A 25,378-nucleotide genomic window follows, 5' to 3' on the forward strand; every position below is an offset into this window, starting at 1 on the left:
CTTCTTTTGGCAGGGATGTTCCCATCATGCAGCGCTGAACAACCAAACACTTCTTTGGGGTGATAACAGGGAACGTCTTTTCACGGGACACAAAAGTGCAAAGCTCAGGACACTGGGGGTTTTAGTGTAAAAACTTACATAAGTTTATTGAACTGATCCAAACCAATGACCTATTTTGGCCTGAATTCCACCACTAAAGTCTGCGAGCAAACCAAAGGCAAATTGTGGGAGCGGGAGGTGTATCCCCTGGGAGAGAAACCAGAATAAAAAACCAGATGGACTTACAGTTCTTCTTCTTTGAAATTACATATGGATGCAACATTAACAGGGAGCAAGAATAGATCTTAATGTATAAATTATAGCTGAAGTTTCCAGGAACTGCAGAAAAGCAATCACAGAGGGAAAGGCCCGAGAGGGCTGAACCCCTCTAACGTTGCTCTGGGGAAGGTGTCTCTCTGCTGCCTAAAAAGTGCCACATCCAAACGAGGCAGGCACAGCTGCCAGGAATACAGATTTTAGCCTCTGGGCTGCTTTAAGCACCTCGTTTGCATTCTCAAACCTTGCACACGAACAGAACCTACAGAATCTCACTGGCAAGGAGGAGGCAGAGCCGGTACCTCCATCGGATTCCAGCCCCGAGGAGGAGAGGCCACAGGGAGACACGGGTCACACCTGCACCCAGCACGCCTGCAGCTCCCAAAAAACGAGGTTACAAACCCCAGCCAGCGAGCAGAGGACAGCCAGCACCCTGTGCAGATTCATAACAGCAATCTGCCTGGAACATCTGGCCAAAAACACAGATATTGAACAGGAACGTCTCCAAAAACACACACACGGCGTGTGACACTTTGGTATACAGCTGTCACCCAGGTGCTCTGCACGGGCTGCCCGTGGCAGACTTTGATGCAAGAACCAGCAGGAACAACACACCAAAAGTGCCCTCAGGCAGAAGGACACACAAGCCAGGCAAGCTTGCACATCTGTTTTGTTTTCTCAGCGGATGGGACAGACCCAGGGACCTTTAGCTGAAGAGGGCACACGCTGGCAATGCCTGGACATGGCCCCTCCTGACATGGCAGAGGTTTAAATCAAACCTCCTGCCACATCTGCACCCAAACCTCCTCTCCCACTCAGAACCTTCTCCTCTCTCCCCAAGACATGGTCCCCTGTTGGGTGGCACACACACAGGACCCTACCCCACAAGGTGTCATGATTTGGGGTATTTTGCCACATCCCTGTGTGCTGTTTGGTCCCACTTCCCACAGCTGATCATCTGCACACACAAACTCTCTCTGGCTTTTGGCCTTAGTCCCTCTCCTTGGGAAGCCAACCAAGACTTTTGGTTTTTTCCCCACGCCTGCTCCACCATCTGCACACAAGGTGAATGCCTTGAGAAAAACCTTTCCCTGGAGAAGTGGCAGGGTGGGGATTTCATACCCTGAACGGATCAGGGGAGCAGGTTTGGGTGTCAGCACCAAATCCCAGCACTTGTTAACCTTCTGTGCTCTCTTTTTCCATCTTCCAGTTCCCACCAGGTCTGTCACAAAAAAAAAAGCAGCATTTACTGCCAGTTCTGAGCTGGTGACAGCACCGACCCTCCATGGACAGCCCAATTTTTAGTGGGCAAACAAACTTAAAAGCACGTTCTTGGCCCTTCTTTATCATCCCATTCCACATTTAATGGCCTTTGTTTATTCCCTTCTCTGAAAGCCAGACATTTAATTGTGCTGAGGAAGTTGGTCAAGAGTTACAGCATCTCACTAATGGCAGGTGCAATGCCATAAATACACCCACAGAGGCAATTACTGCTCTGGAAAATTGGGTCAGAGATACTTTTGCATCCCCATAGGTCGCTTGCCTCGGACTCTGCAGCCACTCAGGGAAAACCTACTTACACTGGAGGTCAAGGGCTGAAATAGGTTTCTAATATTAAACAACCATATCTTCATAAAACTTTGCTTTATAACAAAATATCTTATTAACCACAACTTTTCCTATTGGTAGGTATGTATATATCATACAGAAGTGTTGGCTTAAGGGTTCTGCTATCAGGCAGCAAATTATTTTCGCTGCCCAAATGGAAAATACATCTTCAGTAAAGCTCTAGCTTATAAAAGCATCATTTTATGTTATACTGCCACTATCTCCCTGCTGTTTAGTTAACAGATACCACGGATCTATGGAAAATCTATGCTACCTATGGAAAATCACACTCCCTTCACTATTGCTCACCTCAACGGGGCCAAGAAATTGCTATTTTTGGCAGGGGTATGAGGCACAAATTAGTAACTTGTTTTAAATCCTCCCGTTTTAATCCTTGCTTTGGATAGGGAACTAATCCCCTCTGGACAATCCCCACATCCTAAACCTGAAGATTATGAGATGATAATACTTTGTCCCCTCCCCAATGATCCCACCCCACAATCCAGGTAAAATGTGAAGAGAAATACACAACTCCAAGAATACCAAAGGAGCTCGGTGATGTGGGAAAAAGCATCCTGGGAAAGAAAGTGCACGTGGGGATAAAGGGAGCATTTCAAAATGAAGGTCAGGAGTTCACGTGTAACTAGAGCCCTCTCTGCACAGCTCCAAAAACTGCTGAGCAGCTGCTTGTAACCAGGAAATTGGGGAAGTCTTGAACTTGGAGCGGGGAAGACACAGGAAAGCGAAAGGAGGAAAAGGAAGGATTTCACTGAGCAGGCAGGGGAATCTGCTCTGCAGTAGAAAACGGGGCCTACGTGAAGCAGCAGCACGCGATGCCTACGAGGGGCGCGTGGGGGAGGCAGGAGAGGAAACCTCTGAACACCCGAGGTGAGTCCAGCTGCTTTGCTCCTCCACTTCCAGAGGCTGATCCGAGCCAAGGCTGATCCGAGCCAACGCATCCTCCGAGTTCGGACCCTGCGCAGGGACCCCCGGCCAGGGGAAAGTGCTAGGTTTGAACTGGTGCAACAGCAACAAAACACAAACTTCAACTTGACTCTTCCTCTCTCCCAGGAGAGGAATTTTAGCCATTCCACTTGCAGCACCCACTGGTACAAGGTGGAGTGCACGGAGGATCTCTTCAGCATCAGGATGGACAACAGGGGAAGCTGCTCTTCAACCCCTTGTTGACCTGTTGTTCTAAAAGCCCTTCCAATGCAACGCTCATCCACCACCTCCCAAAATTCACTTTCCAACACACCCTTTATCCCCACAGGCTGCAGGCACCGTATGAGATGGGTACAGCAGCCAAAATCTCTTTTTTTTCCCCCCAAAATCAGGTGGATGTAGAGCGTGCACTTTGAAAAGAAAGTTTCTTTCTGGGAAGTTCTTTTTCTTTCCTCCATGTTGTGCACTCACAGAAAGCAAACCAGTGGAGTGAAGTGGATGCACTAAAGTACCTGAGCTCTGAATCAAGCAAAATACTGATGGAGATCTTTCCTGTGAACTCGAGCACAACGAAAGGTTGAGACAGCACCAAGCTGCAAGAAAATACTACAGCAAGCTCGAGCCACAGTTGGATAGCTAGGCCAAAGGGAGATCTGGTGGAGCAAAACACCAAAAAATTTAGGAAAAGAAAACAACAGGTCAAATTCTGCACCGAGCTGTCTCCTCCCTTATGGACCCTGGCATTGTTTAGCTTGAACAACTGACCATTCATGCCAAATCACGAGTATACCGGAGCATCAAAGGAAACATCAAGGTATTGCCCACACTGAAACACACGTCCTGAAGTCAATTGTCACCTCAAGGTCACCTGCAGTGGATGGTGGGCATGGTTCTCAGATCAGGGCACTTCCTCCGGGCTAAGAAATTACCTGCTACAGAAACACAACCAAACCTCAACCAACCAACCGAAATAAAAACCTTGCAAAAAACTCCTCAATGCATGTGTGTGGGTGTGTGGGGGCGTGTGGGTGTGGGCAAAAAGGCTATTTCATTCTGGGCTCCACGTAAATTTTATCCCCATCCCGGATGCCGTAGGAATGCAGCGCCCGCGAGCTGTATTTCATCTCCTCGGGACCAAAAGGAGCTTCCTGGTCCAAGTAGAAGAGCAGCATATTGCTTGTTGACAGCTGCACCACAGTTTTTAAGTGCTTCTTCAGCTCTGCCACAGTCTGGTCGAGGCGGATGGACATCTCCTCCACCTTGTCCTGGAAGTGAACCTCCACCTTGGCGCTGCTCTGGGGCCGCAGATCCACCACTGCCAAGGGCTCCAGCTTCCCGTACTTGGTGACCAGCTCGTGATACCTGGGGAATTCAACAAGCCCAGAGTTATGGTACAGGCAGTGCACATCTCCCAGGTCTGAGTGCTCCCCACGTGAGACAACACAGACCCTGATTCCAGCTGGAAGCCCAGAAAGCCCAAGCACTCCAGTCACTTTGTCCCACAGGCTGCAGCGTGGCACTGATGTGAGTTCAGTGTCTCACTAGAGAAAACTGTCTTGCTGAGGAAGGTGAAGTTACCACCAGCCTGAGATGTTCAAGCTGAGTGGTCTCAAAACATCTTCCTGACTACAGAGTTTGGGCTCCTACAGTTTCAGAAATCCCAGCCGTGGCTGCAGTGGGATTTGGAAGAAAGAAGGACGCTGTGCTCACAACTCTACACCTCCTGCTGCAGTGAGAACACTTCACTAAAGAGTGCCAGAACCAAGGCAGTGCTCACTGAAAGGACACAGCCTTCGGTTTAGATTCCCAGTACCTGTGGCCTCATGACTTAACTGATCGTCAGACATTCCTGCTGTTTTCCAAAAGGCCCAAATGTTATACTCCACTGAGTACAGGATCATCAAATCACCAAAACAAGGTGAGCTGCTGCACACTTTGAGAGCTGATAACAAACAGGACACTTCTTGCCAGCTGATCCCTCACACCTGCTCTAAAACAAGATGGGAACTTTACTAGCAGAGGCACACACTGCACTTGTCACCTTGTCCTTGCAGCCAAGTTCTCCGAGTGCTCTTCCCAAGGTCCCTGCAATGGAAAGTCTGTGTCACCCCCACCCCCCGGGCCAGGCTGGATCTCCCTGCCTGGCTGGGAAAGAGGAGGAATGGCAGCACAAAACACAATGGGGTTGGGATGACAAAGGCTGAGAGCTGCCGAGGACAGGTAAGGTTTCAGAGCGCCGGCACAGAAAGGGCTTTGTGCTCCCCATGGGCGCGGTGGCACAGCCCCCGGGCAGCGGTGGGATCTGGCAGGCTGTGGGACCCCAGGGAGTCCTGCTGGAGGCAGGAATGTTCCTGGAGAACAGCAGCCCCTCTGTGTGCTGGGCACTGAGCTAAGAGCCACAAGGCACTAGGATTTCCCCAGTCCCACGGACACCACCAGAGCATCCAAAGGTGGGACGGCACCCCGGGGTGGTGGGAGCAGCCCCATTTATCTGGAAAAGCCATTAGTGCTGAGAGAAAACAGCACTCCCCACGTCCAACACACCTGCAGGCAGAGCAAATGCCAGCCAAGGTGTCAGCACTGGGGAGGGCTTCTCTTTCTCTGGAAGGATTTGCCAGCAGCAAAGAGGGAAAGAGGGAGAGAGGAACCCACCTCCTGCTGCTCCAACCCCTCAGCCCCCTTTGGGACATCCCTTTAACTCTCAGCTGCACACCAGCAACAGCTTCTGGGCCAGCCACAATTACTGTTGTGATTCATGCACTAAGTGAACCAGGCTGATGGTGGGGAGAGGAGGAAGAGGGGGACAAATTTCAGACAAGCTGAGAGAGAGAACCACCATGAGAGAGCCACGATTATCCAAAAATGTGCTGTAAATAGGTGGTGGGTCAAGCAACGCTGTCTGAAATTTTCTTGTGTTGAGGAAGGGCAGAATGAGCTTTGCACCTTCCTCCTTTGTATGTGAGCTGCAAAGAAAGTGGGGCATGTGAGTGAGTGGCTGCCCTCAAATCAGTCAGGACCAAGGTACATGGATGTTTTGGACCCCAATAATAGGCACCCTGGAGACTTTTCTAATCACCCCTTGCAGCCTGGCAGACACTGAGGCTGCTGAAGACCTGAGCCTGGCTGGAAGTGTCTGTGATACTGTGCAGATAAACAGTGGAGCAGACAAGCAGAGGGCTCATTAAAACCCCCCAGACACGAGGACGTCACTCCACAAGACAGCCAATATTGGATTGTGCACCCGGCGCTCCCTGCAGCCACGACAGCCACAGAGATAAATTGTTCCTTCCATTTCCCTGCCTGCCTGATCCCTTCCAGCTGCAGACAGCAATGCAGCAAGCAGGGGGGCTCTGGTGACAGAGCTTATCACAGGCTGCACCTTGCCAGTCTGGAGGGGGGCTGCTCCCACTGGGAAGTTTTCCCTGCTCAAGTTGTTCTCCCTCTGCTTGAGGCAGCACTGCAATGCAGATGTCAGACCCCAGGCACAACATGTGTGTCTTGATTAGTTTCTAATTGCAAACCACTTCTGGAGCCACCACACCACATTTGGGAGCGAGGAAGGGGAAGCTTTAGCAACAAACAGACACAAAATCCCTCTGTAAGGAATGCCAGCTCTCCCTTCGCACAAGGGCTGCTGATTGTGGGTTCAGGAACTGAAACCCAGCACTGGGGACACCCTCAGCCATCTGCAGCCTCACTAGGAAAGAGTCTGCAGTGGCACCCAACCCCTCCAGGACACAACAACCCCCTCTGGTAGCTGCAGAAGTCTCTTGGAAACGCTGCACAGATGAAGGGATTCGGACAAAGAGGCCATTGACCATGACAAAGGCAGTACCAGTGTTTAAAGGCTAAGAAGTCTGAGGGGGGGGGGTGATTTTCTAGCAGAAAGCTGGCATGCTGCTCAAAATTAGCCTGGTTTTCTGGGATGGATGAGATGTCAGTAAACTTTTACATGAGATCCCACCTGCAAACCAATCCCAGTGGTGTGTGGTGATGTGTAACACACAGCCTGTTCCCAAAACCCATGTCCTAAACATCCTGAGCGCCTAAAGCTGTACCCCACTGTGTCCTTCCCAGCAATATATGGATCACTGACATTCTGTCACCACCAAACACAAGAAATATGAAATGTTATGGAAATTAATCTCTTTTGGGAGCAGCACCATGAGCTCACAGTCCCAGTCTCCCCTTCCCCTTCCTCTCTCCTTCATTCTGCTGTTATCCCTTCCAATACTTCCTTCAATTTTTACGCTTCAAGGCCTTTTAAAATTACAAGTCAGGACTTGTCCTCAGAAAAAGGACCAGCTGTCTTGTCTCCCTGACTGCATGAGTGCCCTCTGCCTCTGAACTGACCCCAGCATGCTTTTAACAAATACTGTAATCACCGACCCTATTAATATTTACACAAAATTCCATGCCCTCATTCCCCATTCCAGCCTTCCCACCCCCTTACTGGATTGGCAAGTCACATATCCAGTGCTTTAGAAAAACAAGAGGCACTTTAGCTGAGTGTTAAGCAGAGAAAACACTGAGCAGATGCCATTTGCACCTCTGTCATCCATGCCAGGCCATGCCTGTGACCTTCAGTGTGTCCCCACCTCTGTCTGTGCCCTCAGAGTCACACACACATTCCTGTCCTACCCCTTTTCTGTAAAAAAAGGAAAATAAAGCTTTGCTGTCCAAAAGCACGTGAGGGTTTAGGGCAGAGGACAGGTAAAGGCAGTGGCCTGATGCTCCATGATCCCTCCTCAGCCCATTAAAAGCAGTAAGTGGATGCTGGCACAAAAAAGACACAGACTGAACAGCATCTGTCCAAGTTCATTAGTTTACCAAGATGAACGGATCATTGGATGTACTTTTTTGGCAAAGAAAACCCATCAGACTTGTGATTTGCAAGCCTGAAAGTGAGGGGACAGCTTCCCATTGCCAGCCACATTCCACACACCAGATGGTCCAGAGGATGAGATGCCCTGGCCTGGCAGTGGAGAGCACGATGTGTCCTGGCTTTGGGCACTCCCAAACGCAGGTGGATTATGAAGGGAGCTGTGGGAGAGCCCAGGAAACAATGAAGGTCATGAACTGAACAGTCCTGTTGTTTAATGGCACTTGACACAGGCACTTTTAAGACCAAATGTGACTCAGGAGTGGCCCCAAAAACAACAAAACAACAAAAACACAACAATTTCAGCCCAAACAGACTGAAGGAGCCAAAGCTGGAGGAAGGTGAGGGGTGTCTTTTTCATGGAACAGCTGACACATATTTCCCATCAGCTGGCCAGTCAGCACCCTTCTGTCCCTGCTCTCCACTGCAGGACAGAGAATTCCTACCTGAAGGGCACCTCCTCCTCGGGGAACTCCATGTAATAGCGGATGAAGAAGCGCTCCGAGTCCTCCCGCTCGCCGTCGGCCACGATGCTGCCGTTGAGCTTGGTGATGGATGGCAACCTGCAGGCACACCCCAAGAGCCACAGTCAGCCAGGAGGGGAGCCCAGACAGGCTCACCAACAAGGCAGTCACATCAAAGTGCCTCAGCTTTAACACCGTGACAATTCCTGCCAGGAAGCTCAGCCCTCAATCCCTTTGAGAGAGCAGGAAAGTTCCATGTAATTCGTCAAGAACACCCAAAATCAGGCATTTTCATTTCACCACACGTGCAGATATGTAGGAGCCTCCCAAAATCCCCTGAGAAGCAGAGCAGTCAGATTTAACATTTTCACATCTTTGCTTTTCCAAAAAAGAAGCTCCAATCTTTCTGCATTCACACAGAACTCCATCTCCTACCAACCTCTTCCTCTGATGAGCTGCTCCCACCCCACAAATCGAGCTCCAATCTTTCTCCATTCACACAGAGCTTCATCTCTTGCCAGCCTCTTCCTCTGATTACCTGCTCCCACCCCTTCCCTGCCTTGTCATGTTTCTGCTGAGCAGAACAAACCAACAGACCTGGCTATTAGCAGCTTCCTGCGCTCCTCGGTGGTGTAAGACTGCAGCAGAGGAATTCCCAGCAATTTCACTTCCTCGAGCTTCGGGAAAGAATTTAACTTGTCAATGTCTTCCCAGCAATGCAGACCTGCTCAGGAGGAAAGATCTGTGTTAACAAACACAGAAAACACATAATGGATCCAAGATAATCAGACACAGCCAAAGAACTTATGTGACAGGAGAGTGTCACTGCTGCTCCTTTGAGAATTGGCTTTTTGCTCACAATGTGCTGCTAAAAAAATCAACACTTGCACAAGATAAGGGAGCTGAAATTCTCTTGTGCTGTTTCCAAGTGTATAAAGATGCTCTCCATGGCTCTTTTATGGACCACTCAGCCCTTGGCCTCACTGCTGGGGACTGACCAGCATCAGTGGTGTTGTGTCTATAAAGGGATGCTGCCTTCAGATTGTTAAAGCCACCAGCACTTCTTTCATTCCAGGCATCACTAAACGGCCATCAAATGGCTTTACCTCAACACACACAACCACCTTGGGTCCCATTTCTGCTCACAACCCAATGGTGAAACAGTCCCAGAAGCCATCCAGCCATTTAATGAAAAAGGTTTTAACTCATTTGCAGCTCCCTCAAGACCTGACATTTGGGATAACAAAGCAAGAAGGGAGGGCAAAAGAAAACAAAGCTGAGGATTGAGCACAGCAGAGCCGTGATTGTGTGGTGAGATCAACACAACTCATCTTGGAGTGCTCGCCTGCCACAACTTCAGAGTGCAGCAGCTTTCTCTAAAACCCCCAAAAAGTTTTAACAAGCTCCTTGGGATTCCTATTTGACTTTCAGCTCCCAAAACATCAAAATGCAACACCGAGCCCAGAGTTCTTAAGCACCTGGCATCAAAACTGCAAAACTACTTACCAGAGAAGCACTTGTTCCTCGGTGAGACAGTGCTTTCAAATGCAGCTTAACAGGCTTTTCCTCCTCTAGTTAAGCTTTTATTACAGGGATTCCTTGATGCTTACATTGTAGGGCATGTTAATAAAGTCCCTTCTACATGCCTGACACTTCAGCAGCACTTGCACAGCATATAAAGCTGTAAAGAACAAAAGCTGCTGGTGCATGAAGCACTCCTGCAGATGAGTTTCTGGTGTATGTGTCATACACAAACACATCACAGCCCCCACGAGCTGCCCTGCAGCTCCTTCTCTCCCAGCACAGGGTGCTCTTCCCAATATTCCAACTGCTCATTCTCTTTCTGGAGCGTTGGCTGAAAATTCTCTGGGGCTGGAGTGTAAAAGCAGCTGCCAGCATCACTTGTGAGGCTGCAATGACTGAGCACAGATTCTGCTGGGGATGCTTGATCCACACTGCACACCTGCACATGGCCTCATTTTACCCGAGATAAAACAGGGAATAAAGGGAAAATGGGATTCTTTCATCCCCTCCACTGCCAGACATTTATTTATCCTTCCCCAGCCAGGAGTACCTGAGGCAAGGATGGGAAACAGAGGGAAACTACCAACATAAAAAACCTTTCCAGCTCATTCTGATTAACTGGTCCACACTGCTGACACATCTTTTGATATGACTGACTACCCAAAGCAGCAGGAAAATCCCACAGATGGGCAAGTTCACTGCTTGTCATCTATACAGAGGAGAGACTGATCAAGCAAAAAAACTCCTCCCAGCTTCCAGGCTCTCACCTGACTTGTGCAAGTTGATGGATCTTAGGTTGGGGAAGAGCCTTGCCAGGGAATCTTCTGACTCTTCAATGGTGGTGAGGTTGTTGTTAGCCAGGATAAGTGTGTCCAGTGATGGAAACATAATTCCCAACTTTCGAATTTCAGTCCAGTCTTGAAGATTATTGTCAGTTATGTGAAGTAGCTTGAGAGACTGACAGCAAACTGGAGAACAAGACACTGTTTCGTAGTCGTTAAGGCACAGGAAGAGTTCCTCCAAGCTGCACAGGGCAGAAAGGATCATGTCATCAATTCTATGTGGTTTTAACACAACTTTCTGCAACAGCTCTGAGAACCTCGGTGCAGAGAAGGCCTTTGAGCACTCCACACAGAGTGTTTCAATTACATCTCTGCTCCCATCCATATTTTTAGAGATTAAAAAAAAACTTTTAAGTGTTCTCTGAGTCTCTCCCAGTATTGTGTAACAGATTGGTTGGGGTTGTCTTCTGCTTCTGTGCCCAACAAGCCACCAACCCAGCTCCAACAGTGCTGGGACCTGCTGCCAGTGCTCTCAGCTTAATTTTAAATGGGGTTTTGATACAACACTGATGATGGTTTTTTCCCTCATATCACTGCCAAAGATTCCCATTAAAGAAAGAACAGATCCCAGTAAAGAAAGAACTGGTCCCACTAAGTTTTCAGACAACTCTCACAATCCCAGAGAAGTGCAGGTTGGCCATGCAGGACATTTTGCTGTCATCATCTCTGCTTACAAAGCCACACAAAGAGGGATCTGTCATCAAAACGAAGCCACTGAGGACACCCACGGGAGCAGAATGCCAAGGTGGCCAGTGACCAAACCACAGAAATCAACACCTTAGCACAGAAAAGCAGGATGAAATATTCCTTGGCAAGTGGCCAGACCCTCAGAGGTACCTCCCATTTAACAGGTATGTCCTGCACCATTCACTGCACAGTCACTCAGAGGGAAGTGTGACCCTCCTACATTTTTGGGGTCATTACCCATCTCTGGTATTTAGGTTTGGAGGAGGAGAATGCCTGGGCTTTGCAGCACCACCCAAGTTTGGTTTTTAGGACAATGCAAAGCACTCACCTGGAGTTCCCAAACTCCCAAAGGAAAACATCCCTTTTTCTCTACTGATCACAGAACCACAGAATAATGAGGTTGGAAGAGACCTCTGAGATCATCAAGTCCAACCTATGCCCTAACACCACAACCAGACTATAGCACCAAGTGCCAAGTCCAGTCTTTTTTTAAACATATCCAGAGATGGTGATTCCACCACCTCCCTGGGAAGACAATTCCAGTGCTTTATTATTCTTTCAGTGAAAATTTTTTCCTAATATCCAACCTAAACCTTCCCTGACATAGCTTGAGACTGTGTCCTCTTGTTCTGCCAGTTGCTGCCCGGTGGAAGAGACCGACCCCACCTGTCTGTAACCTCCCTTCAGGAGTTGTGGAGAACAATGAGGTCACCTCTGAGCCTCCTCTTCTCCAGGCTAAACAACCCCAACTCCCTCAAATGTTCTTCATAGGGCTTGTGTTCCCAGCCCTTCACCAGCCTCCTCTGGATGCACTCAAGCATCTCAACGTCCTTCCTGAACTGGGGGGCCCAGAACTGGACACAGCACACGAGGTGTGGTCTCACCAGCACCAAGTATAGGGGAAGAATAACCTCCCTACCCCTGCTGGTCACACAATTCCCAATGCAGGCCAGGAGCCATTGGCCTTCTTGGCCACCGAGGCACATTGCTGGCTCATATCCAACCGGCTCATATCCAACCAGCACCCCCAGCTCCCTTTCTGCCTGATGATGTTTGCATCCTCACACCCCCCCACCCTCACCACACGACTCCATAACCCAGCCCTGACCTGAGTGCAGCAAACCCCCAGGCTGCCAGGCTTACTCTGGTAATTCCTGCAGGATGGTGTGCACTGTTTCCCAGGAAGCTTTGCTGTTGTTGAGCACAAGTTTGCGGACGCCAGCGAAAGACCCAGCGCAACTTCTCTCTAAAACGGACAAACTGAGAGGGTTGGAACTCAGGTTTAGAAACTCCAAGTGGGGGACGTTGGACACAATTTTACTGACCTAAGTGGGGAGGGAAGAAAAAAAAAAAAAAAGAAATGTATATCAGGCAGTAATCGGACCTCTGGCAATAATATTCCACCTCCTAAAAGGGGCCCTGTGGAATCATCACAAAGCAATGATATGGGGAAAAACATAGGGATATCTGCCTGTAATTCATACTCCAGGCATTCCTGATCTAGATGGATTTGCTCATTCTCCTCAAGAGTTCATTTAATTACACTCTAGGAGCAGCTTGATAAGAGAAAGGCAGTCCCTGGGGAGAGGTCATAAATCCACCTCCACCCCAAGGCAGAGCAGCTGAATGTTCCAGGGAGCTCTCCCTCACAGGGGGCCATGGCCACTTCTCCTGCCTCCATGGGCTGCACTGAGCACTTGTGCAGCTTCCCACTGCTCCCACAGAGCTCAGCCAGTGCCCAGTTCCCTCCTTGACTGGGGAACTGAGTGGGAAGCAGCTTCCAACACCAGCGGACATCATGCAGAAAATAATTGAGTCAGAGAAGAGCTCCACTGCACGAAGCTTTGGGATGGGCAGAGATGGGCAGAGAGAGGTCAATAAATGGCCCAGCTGCTGGCAAAGGAGAGATGGGCACATAGAAACTAATAAATGGCCCAGCTGTTGGCAAAGAAAGGAGAGATGGGCACACAGGGGTCAATACATGGCCCAGCTGTTGGCAAAGGGGGATTCTCTCATGAACTCAAGTGTGCAACGAGTCTGCCTCACCCCACGCCTCCTCTCAGGTGAGGTCATGGTTTAGGTGCTGCACATCAGGAATTAAATAGGCAAATTGAATGAGATCAGTCCACCAAAAACACAGGATTTAGGAAATAAATGGCTTATAATGGATGATTGCAAGAAGGGTATTTTTTTAAGTATTATACTATAATAAGGAAAGGAGGCATTACAGTTCTTCTTAGTGGGTATAAAAAGCTGTTGTATAAGGAACAGTGATGATGCTCCTCCTGCCTGCTGAGAACAGGGCAGGCAGAAATTGGCTGAAATTGCAGCACAGGAGACTTAAATTACACAGTTTGGCCTATGAGGTTATTAGCTAAGCATGGGAACAGGCTACCTAGAGATTTGGAATCCCCAGCACGGGCAGGTTTTAGGGGTGGGGAGATATTTATCTGGTGTGGATGGGCTGTGAAAATTTAATCCAGTCTCAGAGGAAGGGGCCAGCACACACAGAAGCCTTTCAGTGCCAGGGCAGCCTGCAGAGACTGCACACGGAGCAGGGTGTGGGATGTGCAGCTTCTGAGTGACCAGTGTGTGACCAGATACGAGCTCAGCCCCACTGAGCTGGGACACTGCAAACACTGCATTCCCTCCCTGCCTAAAGACATGACAATCTGATGGCACAAAAGCCCATGATATCCTGTTTTTTTTCCACATATTTCCAACAATAAACACTTACATAAAAGGACAGCATAATCCAGTGAGGAACTTAATGACACTTGAATGGATTGAGATTGTTTCACTCCTGTTACATTGCATTTATTGAGCATTATTTCACCCAAGCACTTCAAAGGATTTTACAACAGCATTCAGCATTAATTAATGAGGCTGCAGAAATACCCTTTGTGGTAAATATTATTAAATCTTTTCTGCAGATAAGGCAACAAACGTGGAGACAGAATTAATACCTTGCCCACCATCACACTGGCAAAGCTGGAATCAACTGCCACTCTGTTAAAAACTAAACTTCTCCTTAACTTCTTGGTGTTAGAAATGCCAGTTCCAGTGCTTTGCATGATGAAATAAAATAAAAATACAGATTTTCCACCCACGGGCCAAGACTAAGTCACAAGGTACAGGAGTGAAGTGCCACATGGGATTAATTTCATCACATGTATTGCTCAGTTGCTGTCAAAGTAAATAAACATCATCTTCAGAGATGAGAAAGAAGCCACAAAAATGGAACTCTCCTCGATGCAACGCATTTGCAGTCAGTAATAGCTGTGAAGGGTACCCAGTGAGTGCCCATCACCATTTTACCTCGTGCCAGTCTTCCAGTTTGTTGTCAGAGAGGTCGAGCTCGAAGACGTGGGCGCAGAAGGCGGCGATCTCGTTCTCGTCCCCGGCACAGGTGATGCCACAGCTGTTGAGCACCAGCACGCTGGGCAGGTTCAGGCGGTCTGGCACGGGGAAAAACAGAAGCTGCCTCTGCTCAGCACTGCCTTGGACTTACAGAACCCAGCCCCAATCATGGATGTTACAGCCAGCAAGAGAAATCCACCAGTAACAGCAGAATTTACACCGATTTCAGGTTAAACAGGGATTTTGTAACTGACACCAGCCTGAAGCCTTGGTTGTAAACATGATGTACCACTCCTATCAGTGCTCTTCAGTTCTTCCCTGTATTTCTGTGTATTTCAGGCCTGTCCTTTGTCATTTATGGGCTGTTTCCTATCAGTGCTTGCCAAAACTTCTGCTCTTCCCCAGGCAGCTGCTGCTGCAGATAGGACACAGGACTAGGGGAGTGCCAGCTGCACAGTCAGACTCCCTTATCCTCCTGCCCTGAGCCCACTTGGGCCTAGTAACAGCCAGGAGGTATTTAAACATTTCTTAGGAGGCATTTAAATATTTCTTAGGAGGCATTTAAACATTTCTTAGGAGGCATTTAAACATTTCCTTTCTGAGTTTCCCTTCCCAAACTTCAGTGTAGAGTATTCAGAGTTCATTCAAAAGCTCAGGTCTCTGCGCTGCCTTTCCATTTGTGCTTTGGTTTTGCTTCAGCCCCTCCTCAGACAGGTAAATGTACAACCAAGGGCTTGGACCTCAATCACAGCCCGCTGTGCTAAGGCTAAACCATGACAAAAAGGTGGGGGTTTGTAACAGGAAACGAATTCCAATGAAGAAATCCACGTTGAGGCAAGACAAGCCATCAGTCTTACACTCCTTCATGTACAACATGGCTTTCCCACCTCTCTGGAGCAGAAAAATCCATTAAAATCTAACCACAAGCTCTTTCCTAAATAGGTGGCCCCTCTTTTCTCCTGAATACTTGACAGTTGCACAACTAGAAAGGGATTCTGGCAGCAAACAATTACCTGGAGTCATCTGGGTTTCCAAGATTTCTGGCTCAGAAGTGTTTGGCTTCTTTAAAGGATAGTGTGGCACTTTGGGAATAACTAATGCAGTGTTTGTAAGTCATGTCTCAGTCATGGTTGATGATGTGGCCTCTTTTCAGCTCAGGTGAGCAGGAGAGAGGTAAATTTACCTGCAGAGAGGGCACTGACTGAACATTCCATCAGGCCATTGTTCTGTTCTTGCTCATTTCGTATCCTCAGCTGAACTCAGGCCCTTTTCTCTCCTCTGTCAAACCCAGTTATTGGAAACTTCATCCAGCTGATTTCCATGGCTGTTTTCCCCTTTGGGGCTGGTTATGACACGAACTGACCTGATGGAAGTCTGGATTATTCCTAGGGATCATGATGGGCAGATGTGTGACACAAAGAAGGGGCAGCTCTGATGGGATCAACGTGAACCTCAGACCCACCCATACAAACCAAGAGTTAAATGCCAACATCAGAGCGTGAGGGAAGGCTAAAAGGTGTCACATGGACCTAATTCAGAGGAGATGGTGACACAGATTCTGCAGTCTGGGAGGCTCAAGGACATCCATGAGCAGCACAGAGCTTCAGACACACATCTGGCTAAATTCCCTCGAGGCAGCAAGGTCAGGAGCACAGAAAAGGGGAATTCTCCACTAGGTCACAAAGCATTTGTGCCTTGAGAAGACAAAGTACGCTGCAGGTTCAACTGAGGCACTTGTCACTAAAGGAGAGATTCAACAGCTCATCCCTCTGCCTGAAATATGTCCCCTCCTGTGTACACTGAGCTCCTGTCCCTGCAGGCATCAAAGCAAGCTGGTGGCACGGGAACCAGCCTCAAATTTAGATATTTTATAATATAATAAAATAGGATAAGTAAATTATTATTTACTTATAAGTAAATTATTATACTATAGGATAGTACAATATATAAATTATTATAATACAATAAAATAGGATAAGATTTTAATAATAAAATAGGATCAGTGGCCTGAAGGAAAGCTCCAAGGACTGCTATACCCTCAAAACACAGACTGCAAGGGGCCTTAGGTCCATCTTCCACTCACAGGGCTGGAACCTGGTGATCTTGAAAGTCCCTTCCAAGCCAAATTATTCTATTCTATTCTATTCTATTCTATTCTATTCTATTCTATTCTATTCTATTCTATTCTATTCTATTCTATTCTATTCTATTCTATTCTATTCTATTCTATTCCATTCCATTCCATTCCATTCCATTCCATTCCATTCCATTCCTATTCTATTCTCTAATGCTGATTGTGTTATGCTACAGAGAAAAATTTGACTTTTTACAGCAACCAGTTCAGTCACTTTCTACCTTTGTCGGATTCCAGTCTCTCAACTCTCCAGTAAAACACCACATTGTGATGGATCTTTTTCTGGGCAATTCAAGGTGATTCCTCTTCCAGCTGACTGCTCCCAGCACTCCCCAGATGCTCAGAAAGATCAGAATTTACCTTTCATGGGTGAGCCCTGTGGGGTTGCTGGGACGTGCACCCCCATGCCAGGCCCACGGCGGTAGGGGAAGTTCTCAGGGCTGTACTTCTCACACAGAACTTGCATGAAACTCCTTCCACTGGGCTGGTCCATGCTCCCTTCTTGGACTTCTGGTTAAAGAAGAGAAAACAGAGCATATGAGCAGTCAGCAAGTTATATTCACTTACAATAGTGGTGCTTGAGAGCACAGGGGAAGCAAGAAGATGGGTCACAAGTTTTATTTCTGAGCTTCAGACCATCTGAAAGAGGACAGGTCTCAAATTCAAGATTAAAGGAAAACATAATTTGAAAAGAACCCAAAGCCAGAGGGTTTGGTGCTGTTACAGACACAGTATTACAGGCCAAGTTCAAGACCTCCTTACCCCACGTGCTCTTCCAGGACAATTCCAAGCTGCAGAAGGTGACTTCTGCACTTGCCACTTCTGCACTTGTCACTTCTGCCCCTCCCACGAGGACTGTGAGAAATCCACAGCTATTCTCAAGCACATTTCCAGGGCAGCCAGGAGGGGAAGGAGCAAACAGCTGTTTGTGAGCAGGAGATTGCTCCAACAGCTGTTTGCCAACTTCCCCTTTCTGCTGTGTCACCAAACACCCTCTGGCCAGGCCGAAAGGCAATTTCTGCCAATTCCATTCTGCAGCTGCCTAATGTATCTGGGAGATAATAACTGTGCCCTTCATATCTGGGCATGGCACAGAAGAGCACAGGAAGGAGGCCTTGCCTCATCACCCACAGCTGAGCAGCCTGGAGAGATACTGACAGTCAGCTGGGAGGGTTTTTGGCACCAGGACCCCTCCACGTCCAAGGCTGTGCCCTGCCCAGGTGGGACTCAGCCTTTCTCTCTGCCCTGTTTCCCTGTGCATGCTCTGAACTTGGCATTTGATGGGTTTGTAGCACAGGAGCAGAGCTTGGCTGATGAAGGAAGAGATTGTTCTTTCTGGAGGTCCTGCTACCCATCATGGACACAGCATCACAATCCTGAACGTGCAGGAACCAGTGCAGGTTTCCTACACTGCACAATTAGTCATAGGGCAGCTTTTCCACTAATTACTGCAAAATTACAGTTTTAAACCTCAGACCAGGGCCACACATCCATGTTGCTAATCTTGAATTAAAGTTTCTGCCCGTTTCTTTCCCTTAGACTTGTTATAGCCAAGGATATAAAGATAGATATAAAATTCTAAACAGAAATTATTTCACTTAGGCTCCCTTTGCTGAGAATCACCTCCTTAACAAGTTCCACTTCACTTCTTCATGACCAGCCTACCTAAAACCCACCAACCTAAAGGATTTGAGGACAATAAGCAGCAAGTGACTGAAGCATGTTATCATTTTTATATTATATATAAAGTTTAAACGTCACAAATAGGGACTTACAGGATTAGTCTTTAAAAAAACCCCAAACCCACCATTTTTATCTCTCAACAGCTTGGTTGATTCATAGCTCAAACTTGACTCATGTCACTACTCTATCTAGAATCAAAAAATAAATCCTGAAACTGGAGTTTGATAGGAACAAGGCGTTCAGTTTTAGGCTAAACCATTCCACATGCTACAGGAACAATGTGCACTGAGAGCTTTGGGCTGAAAGGCCTCGTTCCAGAGCATCATCCACAGGCAGACAGGGCTTTCCAAACACACATTCAGACCTCCTGGTCTGGAAATTCTGGAACTGCCACGTGCATAAAGCCCTCTGTCCTCCACGTGGCTTCTCCATCTGCTCCATCCCTCTTTATCTGCTGAACAAACAGCAGCTGGATATCCCACAGGAGAAACTCACCTTAGAGGCAAAAAAATGGTGTTTTCAGCTCCAGTGTGAGAGCAGTCCAGAACTGAGAAGAAAAACTACTGACATTTACATCCAACAGCTTTGAATCCCCAACATTTTCTTCCTCAAGCTCTACTTTTGAGATGACAAAAGAGCTGTGGAGTGGGCAGTCACCTTTCCCACCTCCCTCCCATGGGATTCCACATGCCCTGTAATCATCTGGGCTTCTCTGAATCCCTACAATTGCCTGGCAGCAAGGAGCAGCAGGATGTGCCAAGGGAATGACAGGTTTCGAGGGAATGCTGTCAGCACAAGGGCAGGACAGGGTGACCTGCAAGGTGCACGTTTCTGACAGCTCCAGGAACAATTCAGGGCTCAAAATAACTCTGGGTTTTCTAAATGACAGCACAGAGTGCAAACAAGGCACTTTGGGCTTTGAGAGGCAGCAACAAATAGCCTTTGTTGTCAGGTTTCAGTGCTCTGCTGCAGGGCTGTGGCCCCAGTGAGCAAGGACAGAGAACCCCAGAATGTTTTGGGTTGGAAGGGAGCTTAAAAATAATTTAATTCAAACCCCTCATTCCAATATTTTCCAGGCAAAAAATAGCCTTTGTTGTTAGGTTTAAGTGCTCTGCTGCAGGGCTGTGGCCCCAGTGAGCAAGGACAGAGAACCCCAGAATGCTTTGGGTTGGAAGGGAGCTTAAAAATAATTTAATTCAAACCCCTCATTCCAACACTCTTCCAGCACCACCCCAGGGTGCTCCAAGCTCCATCCAGCCTGGCCTTGGACACTCCCAGGGGTCCAGGGGCAGCCACAGCTTCTCTGGGCCCCCTGTGCCCACCCTTCCAGGGAGGAATTTCACCTCAATATCCAGTCTGAAGCCACTCTCTGACATTTTGAAGCCATTCCCCCTTGCCCTATCCCTCTCCTCTGTCTCCTTACAAGTGACTGGAAGGTCACACTGAGGTCACCCCAAAGCTTCTCCTCTCCAGGTGAACAATCCCAACTCTGCCAGCCTTTCCTCCCAGCAGAGCTGTTCCATCCCTCTGATCCCTCCCCAGCAGCTCCACATCTTCCTGTGCTGGCATTCCCCAGCTGGAAGCAGCACTGGGAAGTGTCTGGAAAGAGAAGCACAACCCCGACTTGAGATTGATTCCAGGGAAAGCCAGAGTGCTGCTGCAGCTGATGGGTGAAAAGAGAACACTGAAATCAGCATGGAAAATATTTCCATCCCCTGTGCTATGAGCTTTCAGGAGAAGAGACCCTTCAGGAGAATGAGACCATTAATGGCATGCTAATGAAATTCCAGTGCCACTCAAATGCCTTCGGGGCACATCCTGAACAGTCACACACCAAACACATCCCGACATGTTTGTACACACAGAAAACAAAGCCCGAGGAAGGGATGGAGGCACAAACATCCGCCTGCAAGGAGCTGCAACATCGTTCTCCCGAGACATGATTCAGGGAAATTATTTCTGAGATGCTCTCAAGAAGCAGAGGAGTGAATCACGGAATGGGTTGGGATGGAAGGGGACCTTGAAGATCGTCTGTTCCAGCCCTCCTTGCCGTGGGCAGGGAGATCCCAGCAGCATTTCTCAGGAACTTGAGCAGGGCAGGGAGCCTGACCCCTGGGCCACCAGGACAGGCCACCAGCAGGTGAAACTTTGTCACAGGCAGCCCGCTGCTGGCTCGCTCAGCCTGGCACCGCGCAGGGAGCAGCGGGACACACCCGGCCCGGCCCGGCCCGGCTCGGTTCGGCCCTGTCCCCGCTGGAATCCCCTGTCCGTGCCGGGCCCGGGGCAGGACGAGCCCGCAGCTGCCCCCGCAGGCTCCCGAGGCCGCTGCCCGCCCCTCGCACGGCCTGCCACTGTCCCTGTCCCTGTCCGTGTCCGTGTCCGTGTCCCTGTCCGTGCCCCTGTCCCTGTCCTTGTCCGCCCCTGTCCCTATCCCTGTCCCTGTCACTGTCCGTGTCCCTATCTCTGTCCCTATCCCTGTCGCTGTTCCTGTCCCTGTCCCAATCCTTGTCCGTGTCCCTATCCCTTTCCCTGTCCCTATTCCTTGTCCCTGTCCCTGTCTCTGTCCCTGTCCGTGTCCCTGTCACTGTCCGTGTCCCTATCCCCATCCCTGTCCCCTCACAGCGGCCTCCGCGCTCCCCGCTGCTGGGGCTGGTGCCGGCCAGTGCCGGGCGACCCCCGCTGTCCCTTGTCCCCGCTGTCCCTTGTCCCCGCTGTCCCTCTCCCTGTCGCTGTCGCTGTCGCTGTCCCCTCACACGGCCTCGGGCCAGCCGGGCTGACAGCGGCCTGCGCGCTCCGCGCTGGCGGGGCCGGTCCGGGCGGTGCCGGGGCAGTCCGGGCGGTGCCGGGCGGTGCCGGGCGGTGCCGCTGTCCCCATGTCGCTGTCCCTGTCCCTGTCCCGTCCCGTCCCGTCCCGCCGCGCTCACCCAGGCCCGCCGGCCGCGTCCCGCACCGACCCGGAAGCAGCTCCGCGCATCACGTCACGCCCCGCGCGCCCCCGTTGCCACGGAGACGGCGACGCCGATGACGTCACGGCGGTCCCGGTCGGCATTCCCGGGATGCGGCGGCGAGACCATGGATAGAACGGAACCGGGCAGGGATGGAACGGTACCGGGCAGGGCAGGGCAGGGCAGGGCAGCCCGGGCATGGATGGAACCGCACCGGGCAGGGCAGCCCGGCCATGGATGGAGCGGTACCGGGCAGGGCATGGATGGAGCGGTACCGGGCAGGGCAGCCCGGCCGTGCATGGAGCGGTACCGGGCAGGGCAGCCCGGCCGTGGATGGAGCGGTACCGGGCAGAGCAGCCCGGCCATGGATGGAACGGTACCGGGCAGGGCTGCCCGGGCATGGATGGAACCGGGCAGGGCAGCCCGGCCAGGGACAGAGCGGTACCGGGCAGGGCAGGGCAGCCCGGGCATGGATGGAGCGGTACCGGGCAGGGCAGCCCGGGCATGGATGGAGCGGTACCGGGCAGGGCTGCCCGGGCATGGATGGAACCGGGCAGGGCAGCCCGGCCAGGGACAGAGCGGTACCGGGCAGGGCAGGGCAGGGCAGGGCAGGGCAGCCCGGCCATGGATGGAACGGTACCGGGCAGGGCAGCCCGGCCAGGGATAGAACCGCACCGGGCAGGGCAGCCCGGCCATGGATGGAGCGGTGCTGGTGAGGGTGGCAGAGATGAGGGACAGGAGCATCTCCCTGACAGGGAATTGGGGTGGGAAGGGACCTCACCCCTGCCTGGCAGTGCCCAGGGCTCTGCTCCGGGCTCCCAGCGGTGGCACCAGGGGAATGGGCAGGGACTGAGCCCAGAAAGTTCCACCTGGACAGGAGGGAGAACTTCATTACTCAGTGTCCAAGCCCCGACCAGGCTGCCCAGAGCAGGCGTGGAGATTCCCAAAACACACTGTGCCTTGGGATGGCCCTGCTGGAGCAGGGGCACCAGGGGACCCACGGAGGTGTCTTGGCCCACTCTGTGACCCTGTGGTGCCACACAGAGACGATGCCAAGACCCCAGGGTACAGCTCTGGGCACAGGGGTTGCCTCAGAGTGGCATTCCCTTGCTCCCAAGGTCCTGATGGAGCTGGATATATAAAATTACCTAAAACCTGCCAAGCCGTAACCACTGCATGTCCAGGATGTAAAATGTCAGCAGCACTGGCTGCACTGGCTCCTGCAGCAGTGCCCACCTGCTCCTCACCACTTCACCCATTTCTCTCCTCTTCACTCACTGCTGGTACCCCCTTTTCTGCAGGTGAAAAAAAAAACAGAATCAGAGAATCCCAGCTTGATTTGGATTGGAAGGAACCTTAAAGCTCATCCCATTCCACCCCTCTGGATGGGCAGGGACGCTTTCCTCTAGCCCAGGTTGCTCCCAGCCTGACCTGGATGACAAATCATGCTGAGAGTGAGGACAAATCCCCCCAGCCTGGTCCCCCACCTCCATCCTCGCGTGGCAGGAGCCAGAAAGCGCCTGGCACAGGGCCTGTCCTGCCTGGCAGAGGCAGGGGAGCTGGAGGAGAGCTGCGTTTGTCATGGCTGGGTGGCTGCAGAGCATCTCCCGGGCTGTAACATCCCACACAGCCCGGGCTCTGCGGAGGCTGCAGGGCACAATGGCACCATTGTGGCTGCACAGGGCAGCAGGAGGGGCTCAGCCCCAGCCCGGGGATGCTTAACCCCTGCTCTGCCAGGAATTCCCTCTTTGGACAGACACCTGAGGTTTGTACCCACACAGGGGAGGCAGTCCTGGGATCCCCAGAGCTGAACCTGAGGGTTCCTCAGCAGAAAATCTCCCTCCCAAGAAGCAAAGTGAGGCCATTGCCAGAGCTGGAGCCATCAGCACGTCACATTAACCCCAGCTCCAAACTTAAAGGCTGTAATAGGCTTAGTCATAGAATCTAATGAGCTAATCAGAGGTGCCCAAACCCATTACCACAAGTAAAACACGGCTGCACCGTCTGCCATGCCCTGCTTCTCCTCAGGCTGGGCTCACAGCAGCTTTTTAAACAAAGCATTTTCTTCAAGACCATGGTAGAGAAAACCTTGCCTGGGTTGTGACAGAGTCACATCACTGCTGCACATCCTGTGGCAAATTGAGCCCTGTGAAGGGCTCGGGGCTTCCCAGGTTGTGGCAGCACGTTTCTCTCTCTCTCAGGGTTTTTCATAGAGGTGCAAAGAGAGAGAAATGTGCTGCCACACCAGGTGTCCCAGTCCACATCACACAGACCATCTCCATCACACAGTTCTGCTCTGTGCCTCCCTGCCAGCCCATTCTCCTCCCAGCACAGCAGCAGCCCCGGGCTGAAATACATTTCCTGGGCCTGTTTGCCCTTTAGCAGACAGAAATCCACTTGGGTGTTCTTCCTTTTTACCCTGTTGACACAACAGTGGGTTTATTCTGTTCCTGGGCAGGCTGGCAGGGCCGAACATTTCCTTGCTAACACTCCCTAAAAAGCCTTCTCTCCCCGTGCTCTGAACGGCTCATTTGGTCCTTTCAATACATCCCGGGGAGAGCTTTGTCTGCACTGGCTTTTCCTTCCCCCTCTGCTTCTCGGATCTGTTTCAGCCAGATAAAGAATTCCATGGCATTCAGAGGCCACACTCTTTCCCTAACAATCCTCGTGGTTTCTTTTTGCACAGCTCACCTGTACTATTTAGTTGCTAGAAGGCAGATGGAGCATACCTTGGCGGGTAACTGGCACCACAATTCGACTCGAAACACATTTCAGGGGCTGCTTTCTATAATTACAGATGGACTGGATAGAGCAGATGTTGTGTTAACCTCCTCTGGGTCAGTGCTGCGAGTGTGAGAAAGTGGCCGCTGTACCCCTGGCTGACTTCAGAGCCCATTTCCACGGAGCCTGGACAGGTCAGGGAATTGTTAACACGATTTAATCTCCCCCCTCCGGGGACCAGTTTGAATTCAGCCCAAGCTAACCCAGATCCCGAGTGCTTATCGCCTTGGCTGTCTCATTGTTCGGCTTTGCTGGCTCTCCATCTCCTCCTCCCTGGCACACAAGTATCCCCTTGCCCAAGCTTTTACCAGCCCTGGTCCCTCCCTGGCAGCTCCCCTCTTTCCCACAGCCGCTGCCCCAGGGTTAAACAGGCCATGGGAACTGGGAGAACTGGGATCAGCACATCCCTCCTCCTGCCTGGTTGTGATACCTCCCACCCACGCTCACCCCACTGACATGGGTGAGGTGACAGAGCCACCAAATCCCACTTATTTTCATGGTTTTAGTTATTTTCATATTTTTAGAGCTGGACTTGATTAAACTCAGTGAGAAAAGCATCCTTAATATCTGAAAATAATCCTGTCCCAAGCCTTCCCTCTAATGCAGCACAAATTAATGTCACCCACAACTGTCACTGAGGGCACTTGCCAGGGTCTGAGTGGCACAAACAGAGGCCAGAAGGGAATCACATCCAGAATAAAAGCCACAAACTCCCCTAATTTCACTGCCATGGGCAAAAAAATGCCTCCCATGTATTGCTGAAAAATTACCTGAGATGGAGAATCAAACACAGTCTGTGAAAAATCAAACAGCTAATTACTCACTGTGTTAAAAAAAAAAACAAAAACCAAAAAAAAAACAACAACAAAAAAAGAAAAGGCTTTATTCTAGTTAAAGTGAGGCATCTAAACCCAATTAATTAATTCCCAGCTCACACTAATAATGTTCAAAAGGTCTCGCTGCACACAGAGCAGGAGTGTCACTGTCACACTCGGGGACATGGGGACACGGAGGTCACAGAGTTTCCCTGGGTCACACACAGAGATAATGGCAGCAGCAGGGGAAGGAGCACCTTTTACACTGTGCTGCTTATCAGAATACTTCTCCCTATATTAAAAACAGCAGAGGTTTTAGGGGAGGGCGGGGGAGAGGAGTTAAACCATGCAATTTTCTATTTCTTTTCTGTAGCTTTTTGATCCTTTCACGTT

At 50.3% G+C, this 25,378-nt stretch overlaps 1 protein-coding gene across 3 annotated transcripts; it reads right to left on the bottom strand.

Annotated features, from left to right (window-relative positions):
- Positions 1-119: 119 nt before the first annotated feature.
- On the bottom strand, positions 120-21,496 carry TBCEL (tubulin folding cofactor E like). 3 transcript variants are annotated; one of them, XM_012570761.5, is made up of 8 exons: positions 21,369-21,496; positions 17,122-17,271; positions 14,586-14,725; positions 12,411-12,592; positions 10,506-10,762; positions 8,812-8,938; positions 8,197-8,313; positions 120-4,230 (listed from the first exon to the last, which is right to left on the bottom strand). In XM_012570761.5, the coding sequence occupies exons 2-8, from the start codon at positions 17,252-17,254 to the stop codon at positions 3,912-3,914; spliced, it is 1,275 nt and encodes a 424-aa protein (XP_012426215.1). In that variant the 5' UTR covers positions 17,255-17,271; positions 21,369-21,496; the 3' UTR covers positions 120-3,911. The 3 variants fall into 3 exon arrangements, with proteins under 3 accessions (XP_012426215.1, XP_041576810.1, XP_030146643.1); XM_041720876.2 differs by lacking the exon at positions 21,369-21,496 and adding an exon at positions 18,940-19,667; XM_030290783.4 differs by lacking the exon at positions 21,369-21,496 and adding an exon at positions 17,524-17,642.
- Between the last annotated feature and the right edge of the window lie 3,882 nt (positions 21,497-25,378).

Source organism: Taeniopygia guttata, chromosome 24, assembly GCF_048771995.1.
Source record: "Taeniopygia guttata chromosome 24, bTaeGut7.mat, whole genome shotgun sequence".
Taxonomy (NCBI): domain Eukaryota; kingdom Metazoa; phylum Chordata; class Aves; order Passeriformes; family Estrildidae; genus Taeniopygia; species Taeniopygia guttata.